The sequence below is a fragment of the Triturus cristatus genome, chromosome 3_2 (genome assembly GCF_964204655.1).
Source record: "Triturus cristatus chromosome 3_2, aTriCri1.1, whole genome shotgun sequence".
NCBI lineage: Eukaryota > Metazoa > Chordata > Amphibia > Caudata > Salamandridae > Triturus > Triturus cristatus.
Genome location: NC_140584.1, coordinates 559,690,476 through 559,706,604, shown reverse-complemented (window position 1 = coordinate 559,706,604; position 16,129 = coordinate 559,690,476). Strand labels below are relative to the sequence as shown.

General features: G+C 42.3%; 1 protein-coding gene across 1 annotated transcript in view; it reads right to left on the bottom strand.

Annotated features, from left to right (window-relative positions):
- VPS13C (vacuolar protein sorting 13 homolog C) overlaps positions 1–16,129 on the bottom strand; it is a 2,873,871-nt gene that overhangs the window by 2,429,304 nt on the left and 428,438 nt on the right. The window contains exon 10 of the mRNA XM_085648297.1: positions 15,878–15,935. Within this exon, the coding sequence (XP_085504423.1) occupies positions 15,878–15,935 (58 nt within the window). The remainder of the gene's footprint in view (positions 1–15,877; positions 15,936–16,129) is intronic.

Below are 16,129 nucleotides of genomic sequence, written 5' to 3'. Positions count from 1 at the left end.
TAGTGTCCCTAAAGTTTCCTATGGAAATTAACAAAGAAAAAGCGTTTTGGGCCCCCCCTTTTTTCTCAGCCCCCGCTTGATGGATCACTACGAAAAACAGCAGCTGAAACTCCAACACCTTCTTTTGCATTGAATGAGGAAAGCACACAGGTCTCCGGTTCCACAGTGGTTTATTTACAGACCCCCCTACCCCTCTAACAAACACGTTTCGCCGCCTGGCTTCGTCAGTGTTAGTTGTGTGCATAAAGTTCAACCATTTTAAACCGTGAAGCCTCACGGAGTCCCAGTAGACATAAAAATTGGACTTCACTTATTTGTTTGCCACAATGGCGGCCATCTTAAAATGTGTTTACCTTAGGACATACTTCATTAAAAATGATCGAATACAGATAAAGTGCAAGTGCTATTGGTGTGAAAAAGCAAATTTCAAAGAGTAAAGAAGTTATACATAATAAATAATTGTAATATGACATCACTTTAGCTATTTTCTGCAATATCCACCCTATCCTATGGATAGTCTTAATTACATTCAATACTGCAATTATAGCTAATTCCATCCTACTGTCAAGATCTCATATCGGACTTTCGGTTATGAATTATATAACGTATGTCTGTCATATAGATTATCGTCTGTACCATTATTGTGTATCCCGCCCTGTATGGGCTTTCTCTTGTGTTGATAAAATCAAATAGGATATGAAAATTTCATTTCTTAAAATATCTTTAAGTACAATAATGCGGTCATGTGGACATAAAGGGAAGAAAGTGAGCCAGCATTTTTTATCGCCACTATATAGCTCTTTAATATGTTCACTACTTGTCTCCTAGAAGTAACTCCACTATAGGTGAACCCAAAGCTCTTCATCGTTATTTAATCCTGTAGGAGTCTTTGTCTGGAGATCAATGATGTATTTAGATTCCAACATTCTCAGAGTTTTTACTCTGTCTCCTCCCCTTTCTTTCCTCTCCACTCGATCCAAACAAAAGAATGTTAAAAGGTCCCTATCACTGTTGTGATGTGTTTCAAAGTGGCATGCCACGGGATATGTTTTATCTCGGTTTGTTATCGCACGCATGTGTTCTAGAACCCGTTTTTTTGACGGATGAATTGTACTTCCGAGGTATCGCTTGGAGCATGGGCACTCCAAACAATACACCGTAATGTCAGAATTGCAATTGAGAAATTTTGTTATTTCGCTTGTGGGGCGTGGGTCATCTGGTCTTCCTCTGTAATTTAGTTTCTTTTTGCTATATTTACAGGCCTTGCAACGGAGACAGGGATAAAAACCCTTTACATTTTTCATAGCTGGAATTTTAGACGGTTTTTCAAAATGGCTATGAACAAGATGATCACCCATTGACTGACAACGTCTATAGGTTATTGAAGGGTGTTCAGGAAGGTGTTTTCTTAAGGTGGTATCTGTTTTTAAAATGTGCCAGTTTTTATTAAACACATGCACCAGCTCCCCTGATCTTACATTGAAATTCGTAATCGTATGTGTGGGGCCTTCTGCTTTTTGTTTCACGTCGTCCACCAATAGTTCTTTCCTGTGTATTCCTTGCACCCTTTCTGCAGCGTCATTTAGAGTCCTATTGGGATATCCTCTCTCCTGGAATCTTATTATAGCTTAATTTTTTGCTTTTTTGAAGTCCCCCCCGTCAGAGCAATTACGCTTTAGGCGGAGGAGTTCTCCAAAAGGTATATTGTGTATAAGACTTCTAGGGTGATGACTAGCTGCATGCAGAACAGCATTCCCTGCTGTTGGCTTTCTATAGAGCCGTGTCTGTAAGACATTGTCCAGTACATAGACCTCAAATCCAAGTAATTCGCCGAGGTCTCACTTATGGTGCTGGTAAATCTTAAATTGAACTCATTGTCGTTTAGCACGGCGACGTACTCCTCAGCCGAGGCTCGGTCTCCACGCCAAACGACAACGAGATCATCAATATATCTTGCCCATATCATGATTTTATCACTCCAACATTCGTTGACCTTACCCCAGCACGTGCCCATGGCTGTACCGTGTATCTGTCTGTAAAGTTTGCCTGCAAACAGGAAGATAGTATTTTCAAGGCAGAACTCATGAGCATTTGGTTGTGTTGGTGGAATTTCAAAGGTTTTCTATTCAGGAACAGCTGATATGCCATCTTTGTGGCTTATGCAAGTATATAAATTTGTAACATCTAATGTTATTAGAAGCATATCTGCTTCCCATGTGATGTTATCAATCAACCTTAGGAAAAATATATATATATATATATATATATATATATATATCCCCGTCAGCTTGCTGCACGAGCAGTCCCCAGGCCAACGACGTTGGTGCTGTCAGTGGCAGCAGCAGCCACTGTGATACGGTTCAAATCCCTTTATTCCGTAACAATTCTGCGAATAAGAGGACAGCACACCAGGAAACCGCACAAAAGTTTATTGTGCGCTAGCTTTAGAAGGACGACGCGTTTCGGCGTTTGCCTTTGTCAAGTTACTTCCTGCATGCCAATCGACCATAGAAATACAGGTACATAGTTCATAAACATAGAAGAAATGCTTCAATATTGTACTGCATGGCGAGCGCGACATAAGCTGAACTTAAACACATACTTAATGGTGATACACAAAATAAATAAAGTAACCGCAATTGCAAGAAATAATAAACTGCAGTAAGAAGCATAATATTACGATAAGTATTTCATCCTCGTATTTGATAATCATCATACAGGAATTGTCAGGAAACAAAGTTGGAAATGATGTGAACAAAAACAGGTAACTGACGATTATATATGTCCTGATTATACAATATTATGCGCAAATGCGCCATCAACTATAAATTTGGTTCAATAAAGGCTGAATAGCCATACAATTCAAAATAATGTCCATTGTGCTGTGATTGTGTGGGACCCTAAGATCATGATACCATTTTATTTTACAGCGGACATTATGAAGCCAGACTAATTATTTGGACAATGGCTCCTGATATTTATCCATAAACTTCCAATTAAGTAAATACAGGACTCTTCCCAAGATCCATAAGCACGCCACTTCACCACCAGGGCGTCCGATAGTCTCATCTAATGGGGGACTACTTGAAAATAAATCCATAATTTTTTGGATTCATTTTTGTGCAAATATGTGCTTGATTTAGTATCATATTGCAAAGACAGTTCAGATTTTTTACGCAGACTTCACGATATTCAATGGGAGGATGAATACACGATGATTAGTCTAGATGTATGCTCACTTTATACATGCATTGATCAACGTAAAGGGGTGGCAGCATGTATGCATTTCTTAAAAAGCAGACACATAGATCTCTGGGAACATAATGAAATGTTAGAGACAATGATGTTATTCTGTCTTCAAAATAATATCTTTCTTTTTGAGAAGTCAGTGTATCGTCAGCGATCTGGTACCGCTATGGCTACTTGTTTTGCCCCCAGCCTAGCGAATCTTTTCCTAGGTTGGTGGGAAGAACAGATAGTGTGGACAGATCAATTACAAACTTATACCGATCATATAGTGGTATGGATCAGGTATATAGACGATCTATTTCTTATTTGGAATGGCCCACAAAATCTAGCCAAGGAGTTCATTGACCAATTGGGTACCAATGATCTGAACTTACAGTTCACCCATAAGATTAGTTCAAGTTACTGCGAATTTCTGGATATTGCAGTTGAAATAAAGGAAAAGAAGATCACAACATGCCTTTTCCGCAAACAGACCGCAGGCAACACTTTGTTGCATGCGGCAAGCCATCATCCAGTCCCTCTAAAACAAAGCATACCCTATGGGGAATTGCTAAGAGCTCGCCGTGCCTGCAGCACGGACAGTGACTTTATAAAAGAGCAACAGACTATGCTCACATGTTTCAGAACAAGAGGATACAAAGAGGAAACCCTAGAGAGAGCCCAAAATAAAGTCAAGGAGCTGCAACAACACGATATACTCTTTAAGCCATCTAGGAGCACTATCAATAGAAGCAACAATGATAGTAACCAGGTCAACGCACCAAGAATGGTAACACAATTTAGCAGGGGAGCCTGGACACTAGAAAAAATCATGAGAAAACACTGGAATCTACTGATAGCAGACCCTATCATTGGTACATGCATAGGAACCAGACCACAAATAACATACAAAAAAGCAAGGTCACTGAAGGACAAATTGGTCCATAGCTATCGTGAAGAGGTTACTCAACCGCAATGGTTAACAATGCCGAATGGCTTCACCACATGTGGGATGTGCAAGGCAGATCGCAATGGCATAAACTGCAAAGAATATACCACAGGCACTAAACAAAAACGTCCAATAAAACACCTAATCAATTGTAACAGTGATATTACCGTCTACATACTTGAGTGCCCTTGTGGCCTCAGGTATGTAGGCAGTACTAAATTACCACTTAAATTAAGAATTTTGCAGCATTTACGTGCTATCACTAATTGTGATCATAACTATCCAGTGGCACGTCACTATTCCGAATTCCACAACAGTGACAACAGTAGCTTACGGTTTTTCGGAGTAGAAAGAATTCCTAAATGTATACGAGGAGGGGACCGAGAAAAACACCTAAGAGTACTTGAGTCCAGACTTATTTTAGATCTGGACTGTAAAATACCCAAAGGACTCAACAGTGGAGGGGAACTTGCAACTCACATAGGCTTGTAATTAACAATAGTATGGTCTCGAAAGTAACATGATCACTCCCAACCCATGTTTGGGATTTTAATTATTCCTAAATTCATTTCTATATACTCACTTTTATTAAGATAGGGAAATAGGGTTACACAGGATAAAAGAATATTCCCAATTGGGATACTATATGAGCACTTACCGCAATTGTGGATGCTCTTATTGGAACCCCCTAAGGTTACCCATTCATCATCCTAATTATTCCCTGATACCCTTCCTCTTTCACACATTTAATCATATTATTTATTATACACATCACTATCCCGTCACTCCCCTCACACCTAGCACTTAGTAAAGGATACTTCCTACTCTTGCCATTATACCATGATATCAGTAAGGAACAGTCCTGTATTTACTTAATTGGAAGTTTATGGATAAATATCAGGAGCCATTGTCCAAATAATTAGTCTGGCTTCATAATGTCCGCTGTAAAATAAAATGGTATCATGATCTTAGGGTCCCACACAATCACAGCACAATGGACATTATTTTGAATTGTATGGCTATTCAGCCTTTATTGAACCAAATTTATAGTTGATGGCGCATTTGCGCATAATATTGTATAATCAGGACATATATAATCATCAGCTACCTGTTTTTGTTCACATCATTTCCAACTTTATTGTTTCCTGACAATTCCTGTATGATGATCAAATACGAGGATGAAATACTTATCATAATATTATGCTTCTTACTGCAGTTTATTATTTCTTGCAATTGCGGTTACTTTATTTATTTTGTGTATCACCATTAAGTATGTGTTTAAGTTCAGCTTATGTCGCGCTCGCCATGCAGTACAATATTGAAGCATTTCTTCTATGTTTATGAACTATGTACCTGTATTTCTATGGTCGATTGGCATGCAGGAAGTAACTTGACAAAGGCAAACACCGAAACGCGTCGTCCTTCTAAAGCTAGCGCACAATAAACTTTTGTGCGGTTTCCTGGTGTGCTGTCCTCTTATTCGCAGAATTGTTACGGAATAAAGGGATTTGCACCAGATATATCTCTACACATATACATACATATATGTATATTTTTTCTTTTTTTTTTTAATTGCTTTTCAAATGCAGATACAATATGAAAATCACGTCATCCACCCACCCCATTTCTTTCCAAGATTTGGGCGTTATATATTTGCAACATGATCTGTGCTATGCAGCCTGTATAATTTAGCTTCTACCCTACCCAGTCACATGAGGTCATTTGAAGGGCCATCCAATCGACTGTTGTACCTTTCCTCTGCCCGTAGTGAACTGGCACCTTCTTCATTCCTCCCCTCACAATTCACAGTCATTTCCTATCCTCCCCATATTTGATCCACTTTCCTCAGGCACCCTCTACCTTATAAATTTCATGCTGCAGAATTCCATGCCTAGCCCCCAGTTCTGAGGAGTTCTAGGGGACACGCCAGACATTAATCACTGTACTATATATCTTTTGGCCACCATAAAACCCAGCATCACTAACGTTTTCTGATACTGGGAGTGGACTGTTGGATCCCATATTCTCAGTAACACCAGACTAGGCCGCATCTCCAGGGGAAGCTCCATTGCCCCTTCCAAGGATTTCCCAACTTCTTCCCAGAAAGGTTGAATGCGGGGGCAACTCCAGAGCATGTGTAGGAAGGTTCCCTCCAGCCCACACCGCCTCAGGCAATCTGCATTCCTCAACCTACCAATTCTATATAATAGGGTGCGTGTGTAGTAGACACGATGCAGAATCTTGAGCTGGATCAAGCGAATACTCGCTTTTATTGATACTGTCGCAGGGAACTCCCAAGCTTCCCACCAGTCATCCTTGTCAAATTCCCCTAGGTCCTGTTCCCAGGTGTTCTGCAGTTTCAACAGGTGGGCCTGCATGTTTCTAAACACCTTCCCATATGTCAATGATATCAACTTCTCGTCCACCTGCCCATCCAAAAGTGCACTTAAAAACCGGAAGTCCTCTTGCATTTCTTCATCCAGAAACACACATTCCCTAAGGGCGTACCGCAGTTGACCATAGCACAACCACTGCATCTCAGCCATGCGGCACTGCTGCTGCAACAGGGCACAGGGGACCACCCGATTTGCTTCCCACACGTCTGTCAACATAGAGAGGCCAATATTACCCCAGCCCTGAAATATTTGTAGAGCCACAACAGGTCTTAATTTAGCACCCTCCAACAATAATGTTTTTGGTGTCAGCCTATCGCTCCATCCCATTTCTCTTCTTCCAGGTATTAACCACTGCTTCCGTCGCAGGACATACCCCAGGTGCCAATCTGCCCCCATATAGGGGATGTAGATAACTGTTAGTCCCCATCCCCACCCTGTATTGCCAAAATGCAGGGCTAGTCCAATCGGCACACACCCAGTCATTTACACACTCACTTAAGCAGTTTCATAATATGTCCGCACATTCGGTACTGCAATACCCCCTTCACACTTGGATCCTTGAAGGATTCTCATGGCTATCCAAGGCTGAAAGCCCACCAGCAAAATGCGCAGCTTGTTCCATCTTTGCCCTTCCGCGGTCTTGCTATACAGCTAAGTACCTGCGGAAACTACACTGGCTTCCGGTAGAAAAAAGAAAGAGTCAAGTTCAAAGGCCTGTGCATTGCGCACAGAATCTTTCATGCTCAGGACCCCTCTATTCTAACCAACCTTCTCGCTCCTTATAAGCCTGAATGTGACCTTCGCTCATCACACCAACTTCAGGTGTGCACCCCCTGTATTAAAAGCACGCTAGCGGCGTCCCTCTGAAACACTCTACCTAGCACCATCAGGAACATTCAGGATCTCAGGGTGTTTAGGAAGGCCGTCAAGACCTGGCTCTTCCCCTGAGCTCCCCGGTTGCATTCTCTCCCTCCTTGGTCTTTTGCTGCGGATTTTAGTGCTGGGATGCTCCATCGCTGGGGCAGCCATGTGCTCTACAAATCTGATAACATAACAGCAGCAGTGTTTGCACCTATGAGTCCACCAGTTTAAAAAAAACATCTGGGATTCTGTAAGGACTGTTCTGGAGTATTAACAGAAACCTGGGTATGGCCGCCATCTTAAACATCGCCCCTTTCCCTAGTAGTGAGAGCGACAGTGACTGCCAAAGTTTTACATCTTGCTCCAGTCTTCTGTGCAGAGGACTCAGATTTGCTTCTTAGGGTAAACATCCCAAACAACGAAGTTTTAATTACGACTTAACTGAACAACGAAATCCGAACAACGACAAATTGAGAATAACGAAGTTATGAACAACGATTTGAAGCAGGTCAGCTGCTACATTTCTAATTTGTGAGGTGATTCCACGCTTGGGAATTTCAGAAGGGATAAGATCTGACAACGGCACACACTTTGTTAATGCAATCTTTACATATCTGACGACATTATATGGGATAAAACAAACTGTTCTCTGTTTACTCTCCCCAAGGCAATGGCATCACTAAGCGCCAGAATGGCCTGCTAAAGAATAAGAACAGCAAGCTATGTGCCACCTTGCATAAGAAGTGGTTGTATTGCCTACCACTGACACTCTTTTCCCTTAGAAACACGCCTGGTTCTGATCATACCCTGACACCCAATCAGATAGTGACAGGGAGACCCATGAATGTTTAAGTACCTGCCACTAGAAGCAATGTACAGGGAAAAAGTTCAGCGGAAATTCTAAATGATGAAATGCATGTTTACCTATATGAATTAATCAAGGTTGCAAAGTTAATTTCTAAACAGGTAACCAAAGGGACGGAGAAGTGAGCCACTGCCGACCTCCCAGTTATGCACATAGGTGATGAGGTTTTTGTATGCAATTTTGTCTGAAAATGGAGACAGGCTAGATTGGACAGACCATTCACAGTGACCACCTGCATGGTAGATTGCAGGATCCATCTCAATGATATTAGTCTGAATCCAGCAACACGCCAAGCATTACAGACAATGTAAATGGAAAAAGATGGGGAAACAAGATTGTCATCATAAAAATACCCCCTCCACCTCGGGATGTATTTTTGTTCTCTTTTTTCTTTTTTGTCTTTTCTATTGTTGCTTTTTTATAGCAACAGATTATCTAGCTCTAACCTTAAACACCTACAAAGAAGGCTTTCTATTCATGTTAATATTTCCCTTAATGTTCATACCAGATTATCAGAAAATATGTGGGATCAGCATATATCAGACATTGGTTCAGAAAGTACCTAAGAATCGTGTTTCGTTTGCTCTTATTCCTCATGCTACAAAATCAGGTAGGCTACTTTCAACTAAAGAAGTACCCCTAAGCACGGCTCTATGTCTGTTTCATCTCTACTTGTATAGGATTAAGGCCCAAATGAAATTAACACATGAAAGTTGTGCATGTTCTCGTGAATTCCACAAGGTACAACTCTTCAGCAGAAGTTGTATATATTCTTATGGACAGACAGTACATTAAGGATGAACTATCACACCTAAAGAAAACCAGCTTGTCCTACTACTGCAGAATTGGTACAGATGATTTTTGATTTAGGGTTTTTAGAAGTTACAAGCCCACCCACTGAGCGTAGTAGCCATTGAGTGAATCCTTTACCACTAGATTCTGTAGGCCAGGATTTAGAGTCACCGGACCAGTTTTTGCCGATGATGAATGGCATTCTGATATCGAATTGTCCTGTAGGATCATGTCTTTATGGAATGGAACTGTTGTTGGTCAGGAGAGTGAGTGAGTGAGTGAGTGAGTGAGTGAGTGAGTGAGTGAGTGTGCGTGTGCGTGTGCGTGTGTGTGTGTGTGTGTGGAATGACAACGCTGCGCATTACCCTTCAACAGATAGTGCGGTAAGTTCTGAGACAGTCATGAGACTAACATCTGTTTCTTTATGATTCAGAGGAAATGGCACCGTTAATGTAGGACGCAATGCCACATGTAGTGTCAACTCAGATAACATCGACATACAGGGTGGCACCACCAGCCTCATGGACTATTATTGGCAGTGTGGAGAACTACTGTATACCCAGATGGAACTGAACTGGGATGGCCTCTGCACATTGATCATTTTGCAAACCCCAGTCTTGGTAATTCCTGGAATTAACATATTGAGTTTACATGAACACCCCATGAGCCGTCCAACCACTTTGTTACATCATCACCGAAGGAAGAAAACTGCAGAGTGCTAGGCCACCACTACGTGGAACGATATTCCTCAAGAGTATCAGTTATTTAATGATGACCAGCTTTTCTTTGGGAGCATTTTGCTGTTTGTTCAAGCTAAAACAACAGCTAGATGGCTGTCTCTCAAGTGCATCAACACTACAAAAGATTGCTTGAATGCCATAAAGGAAGAGCTGAATAGTATGAAAATGAGGATAATGCAGCAACGTTATGTACTTGACCTTATGACGGCTATGCAAGGAGGGGTACACAAGAAAAGGGTAAATTAAGGAAGTTCCCCAGATAATAGGTTTACCAAGGCAGAGGAAGGACCCCACCCCAAAACACCCATCATAGATAGATTGGACATTGCAAAACCACACAGTGAAGAAAATCAGCTGAAATATGGGCTGCGCTGCTCTGCACAGATATTTGAAATGTGAAGTGGCTTTACGGTTGCTTGTACTCTGAGGCCACCAGTCTTTGACGAAAGGCATTGCGCCAGTACAAAAATGGGGAAAACCCATACAAGCGCAGCTTAGACTCAATTTTGAAACCAGGCATTGACCTAAAACAAATGCGGGGCCGGAGGTGAGCAATGCAGAAGCTCCATCAGACAATGAAGAAGTTGACACCAGAAGCCGGCTGCTCCAAGTGTGTAGAGGCCTTCAACTGATTGACGGTAAATTCAATACCTCACTATGTGACTCGAGCAAATGGAATTTTGCATAAATAAACAGGACGACTGATTAAAAGAAATGGAACAAAGAGTTTCTACACTGAAGACAGCGCTGAAGAACAAATGAGTACAATCAATAAAATGACGACCTACTAACTAAAAGCGACAACCAAAAATGAGGATTTCGAATCATGCTCTAGGTGCAAAAATCTTCACATAGTTTTACTAGCAGAGACTATAAACACAGATATAATGGAAACATTTATTGAAAAATTGTTAGGGGAGCTACTGGGCAAAGAAAACTTCTCCCACTGATTCATTGTTGAGAGGGCTCAAAGGTTGTTGGGGCCCAAACTTAATTTAGGAGCTGCCCAGTGCAACATCATAGCCTGACTTTTTAATTACCAGGATGGAGACATATCAGTGCACCTCTCTAGGGAAAAGAGGTGATTATCATATCAAAGTGCAGAGTTGTCTATTTATTTGGATTTTACCTTGCCAGTACAAGAAGCCAGGAGGGCATTCATGAATGTTAAAAAAAAAACAAAAAAAAACTCCACAGAGCCAACAGTGTAACAAACACTATTTCAAGCCGAACTGTTTCCAGCTAGAGAATTACAGAATGCTCTTTACATCACCTATGGAGGCAATGAAGTATATGAAGACTTACCTCAACTGTAACAAACACTCTACAATCATCTGCTGAGGCAGATGCTGCACCAGGAGACTTTGTTAGCAATGTGGAAAAAGGTTCCCATGTCCTTTGGTGACTTAAATACGTGTGTTACGTATTTTTCTATGCACTAAATATCAGCATTGACCTGACATGAATTACTTGGTATGCCTGCCTCGCTCGGGCAAGCCCTGAGCTCTAAAAGGAGTTTGCATGCAGGGATAAACCTTTCATGGACTCAAAGTGCATAAGTAGTTTTTAAAACAGCTTCCATATGTTTTGTTACATGCCTTTAATATGTCTACTCTGGTTACAAGAGGGTGGAGATAACTGGTGCTAGCAAGCATACCCTCAGTGCTATGAACAGTCCAAGTTATTTTGAGTATATGTGGGTTTATTCAATGATGGTTGGGCATATCAGTGTGGGAGGATAGGTCGGGGTAACTGTTGCATTTACGTTGTTTTATGGGGAATGTTTTGGTAACATCCAAACAGAGTGGCCCACATCCTAGACTAGAGAGGTCCACGGTATCTTCATTTGCCCACAATCCCCGTAATTACTACACATAAGAGGACTGATGAACCGGGCCGTCCGGGGCCCTTTCTCCTACCTTCTTTTTCAGAGGCTAGCTGGGGTGGGACTTGGTCCCCCAGCATTCCATGTGGCGTGGCGTGAGTGGCAGGGACAGCCTTGCCATAAAGGCACTACATTTCTCACGCAGTGCGGGACGCACAATGGCGTGCCCGGGCCATGCCCAGGGGAAGCCCGTGCAGAGGGCGCGCCCTGCTGCACCCGTCTGCTGCTGTTCGAAGTCAGGCCCTCCCTCTTTGATTTCTGTGAACAAAGAAACATTGGAATGTTGGAGCTCCGGGCTTATACCAGCCATTATAAGCCCGGAGCACTCTATTGTTTTCAATGGAGCTTCCAACATTCCAATGTTCTAATAACGTGTAACAACTCTATCCTACAAAGCTTCTAAATCTACTATGAAAATGTTAATACATCAAAGTTAACATTTATACAGAAGCAACTTGATAACTTCCTTGATGACATCGCACTGGCTTGACTAGAGGGAGGAATGCAAGAATTTCTACTGGACCCCATCTGACTGAGGTAAAAGCAGACATAGATGGTTTGCCAATGGAAAGGCGCCTGCCATGGAGGCCTCACAATATAACTTTTCAGATAGTTCAAGGAACTCTTGGACCTTAGACTATTAGAGCAGTGTCAAGAGGTATATGAGGAGGTGGGTCTCCCAGATACCGTGAGGGAGATCACGATTTCTATAATTATGAAGTGAGGCAGAGATCCCAGACCATGCATTCATATTCACCCTTGTCACTCTCAAATGCAGATAATAAGATACTAGCAAGAGTGCTAGCAACATATTGAAAAAAGAACAATTGATGGACAGAATGCTGATCAATGTCAAACATTCACCCCAGCGCAGAGATCTGGGCCTAAATTCATTGTTTTTTTGCTCCCCATGCCATTCCAGTTTAGACCCAGCCATATGCAAATCAGTCTTGATCTGTTACCCATGGGAGCAGTCCAGCCCGAACTGCCAGGCCAGGTCCTCCCTGGACTGGAAACAAGCATCCTGGAAATGGTTTGGGGGCATCACCCCTCATCAGCCAGGCTAGCTTGACTCCAGTGGTATAGAGAGCACGGGACCCACGACTGGGCATATCCGTCCCACTCGGGGTGACAAATGCAAAAAGAACAATTGATGGACAGAACGCTGATCAATGTCATACATTTATGTAAGTATTTATATAACGCACTGCTACCCAAGGGCGTCTAGGCGCTTGCAGAATAGGCACATAGAATACACTATATGTTATTTTTCCAGTCCTTGGGCAGAGTTACAGAGTAAAGAGCCATGTCTTAAGTCCCTTCCTAAAGGACAGAAGCTCAGAAGCATTCTTTAAATAGAATGGTAGCTTATTTCACCATCTTGTAGTAATACTGAAGAAACTTTTACCACACCATCTCTGAAGACGGAAAGTAGGCTCTGTTACTAGCTTCAGTGAGGTCGACCGAAGTGTACGTTCAGGAATATGCCATTTGAAGCGCTTTATCAGGTAACTAGGGCCTGAATTTTGTAATGCTTTAAAGGCAATACATAAGGCTTTAAACCTTATGCGCTTCTCCATAGGTAGCCAGTGCAGAGTGTTGAGAGCATGTTTAGCTGATGAGTATTTAGCTAATCCAAAGAGCAATCTCGAGGCGGAGTTCTGAAGTACCTGCACATTCACCCCAGTACAGAGATCTGCCCTAAATGACTATTTTTTGCTCCCCATGCCATTCTGTTTAGATCCAGCCATATGCAAATCAGTCTTGACCTTGTTGCCCCATTGGAACAGTCCAACCCGAACTGCCAGGCCAGGTACTCCCTGGACTGGAAAAGAGCACCCAAGGACCGGTTTCAGGGCATCACGCTCATCAGACAGACTAGCTTGACTCCAGTGGCATGGAGAGCACGGGAGCCACGTCTGGGCATACCCTTCCCATTTGGGGTGACAAATGCAGATGGTTGGGTTCAAACTGGGGTGGAGAGGTGAGCAAAAGAACAATGGGTTAAACCCAGATCTTTGGGACTGGGGGGTGAATGCTTGCATTGTTCAGCATTCCGTTTATCATTTGTTTCTTTAGCAACAGATTGAGCCAACTGAGGACGAGGTTTGTTTTGCAGGACAATCCGGCTTTATGCCCAGTAGGGCTAAATCTAATTTGTGTATACTACTGGAGATGATTCATCGTATCAGGCCTAAGATACAGGTAGTGCTGGTGATTCTTGATGCTACGGGGGCTTTGAAATCCTTGAATGGGCTTAGGGTACTATTTCATAAGAATGATGGAGATAATATATACTAAACCAACAGCCAGGGTATGAGTCAATAGTCATGTATCACCTATATTGCACTGAGTAGAGGCATGAGAGAGGGTGCTTCCTTATACCGCTGCTATTTACTTTGGCTCTTCAATCCCCTGCATCCATGCTGTGTGAAAGGCACGCGGGGTATGGCATTGCATTCCCCTCTCACAGCTACTTGCTCTCCATGTATGCAGATGATATTATGCTGCTTGTCGAGGACCCTGCGGTAAACCTAGATCCCACTGTCCAAGATATAGTCCGATTTGGCAATTATTCAGGCCTACATATTAACTGAGAGAAGGCTGACCTGTTTCTCATAACAGAGGACACTTGCAGAGTAACCCCAAGGTTCCTGTTCATTTGGAGGGAAGACTCAGTAAGATACCCCAGTATATTGATCAACAGAAATAAGGAGCTGATCCTGCGTGACAGTTATGGACTGGAGTTGCAGAAACTTGCATTAAAGGTAGAGCTATCCATGGCAGACAGAGTTGCACTCAAAGATGTAGGTGATCCTTAAACTCTGCCATCTGTTGTGCAGGGTTTTCAGATACCTACTACCCTGAAATACGTCGAAAGTATAACATCTTTAACGCCCAAGAGAGAAAAATCAGCCCAAGCTACACTGAAACGCTTTGACCTAATGAAACTTGGTCAGCTGATCAATGATGGTTACTTCCTTACACTGAAACTGTGTTGGTCCCTGGGTGAGGTCAATATGCTGAAACTATTAGCATATTTTCAACTACAACCTGCAACCTCAGCACAATGAGCCTAAGTAGTATCTACCTCGGATGACACAGATGTGTTTGCCCTTCAACACCAGAGGGTGGGTGGCCAGAAAATACCAGATGACTGATGAGATGCTTCCCGTGCCTGTTGATGCGACCAGAAAGAGATGGGAGGTGGACTTGGAGATGGCCTTGCCTCTTTCGATATGGTGACACGTGAGCAAATTAAACATGTCTCTATAAATCAAAGACATAGGCTCAGACACTTCAATATATTATTAGTTAATTACAGCCCTAAGTGCCGCCATCAAATAGACGCAACACGTCCTAAATGCAGCAGGTGCTCCGCAGACCCTACAGACTTCATGCATCTTGCTAGGCATATTATTAATGAAATTGCTGGACCTCACTTGACATGTACGCCGCTTCCCTTCATATTGGGTTCTATTGCATCCATCGCAACAGACGAAAGCTGGATGCATTATTATTGGTGCTCACTAGGAGAAGGATTTTGAGAGCCTAGCTTAAGTAATCCATTCTGATGTGTCTTTGCAAAGTCCGAGACTACGACCAAACGATATCTGGGGCCCATTCAGAGAACACATGGTAGGTATACAGGTGGCAGATGACTCTGCATCGGGCGCCTACCCATGACCTACAGTAAAGGAGCTGGATATGATGCAATTATGACTAGCCAAGCGTTATGTAGAGTCCAGTGCTATGATGTGGGTTGTATTCTTGGGATTGTGGATATTAAGAGGACAGTGGTTAACCGATAATAATAGTCTAACTGGACACTGGTGTATATTTGTTTCATGATATTAACCCCTTGAGTGCCCGCCCCTTTCCCCGCCCTGTGCCGGGCGTTTCATTAGCGGGCGGGGTTTATGACGAGCTGGTCTCGTCATGGGCACAGCGCAACCGCGGCCCATGACGAGACCAGCTCGTCATGGGCACTCAAGAGGTTAATGTACACTGGTCAAGCCTGACCACATTGTTTATCTGAGAATATACATTTTTATTTGATGTATGTGTTTTTTTCTTTTTATTTATACAACTACAAAAAGCTCAATACACAGATTTAAAAATAAAGAGTTAATTTTTTAATTTGATATAATAACTACTTACTGTACTGAAAGTCTTTATGCTCCATGAGATTAGACGGAATTCCTTCTTTTAATTGCATCTGTGAAACAAAAATATCAATTAGATGGACTGAAATGTGTTTTTCAAAATATGGTTAGTAAATTCTCTAAATTGGCTATGGCAGAAAACAAAAAATACTTCTACAGCGCAGCACAATCGTTGAGAAATTGAAAGGTTACGGGCTTCAAATCGGGTTGACACACTCACTGGATTAGCCTAATCTTTGTTTACATT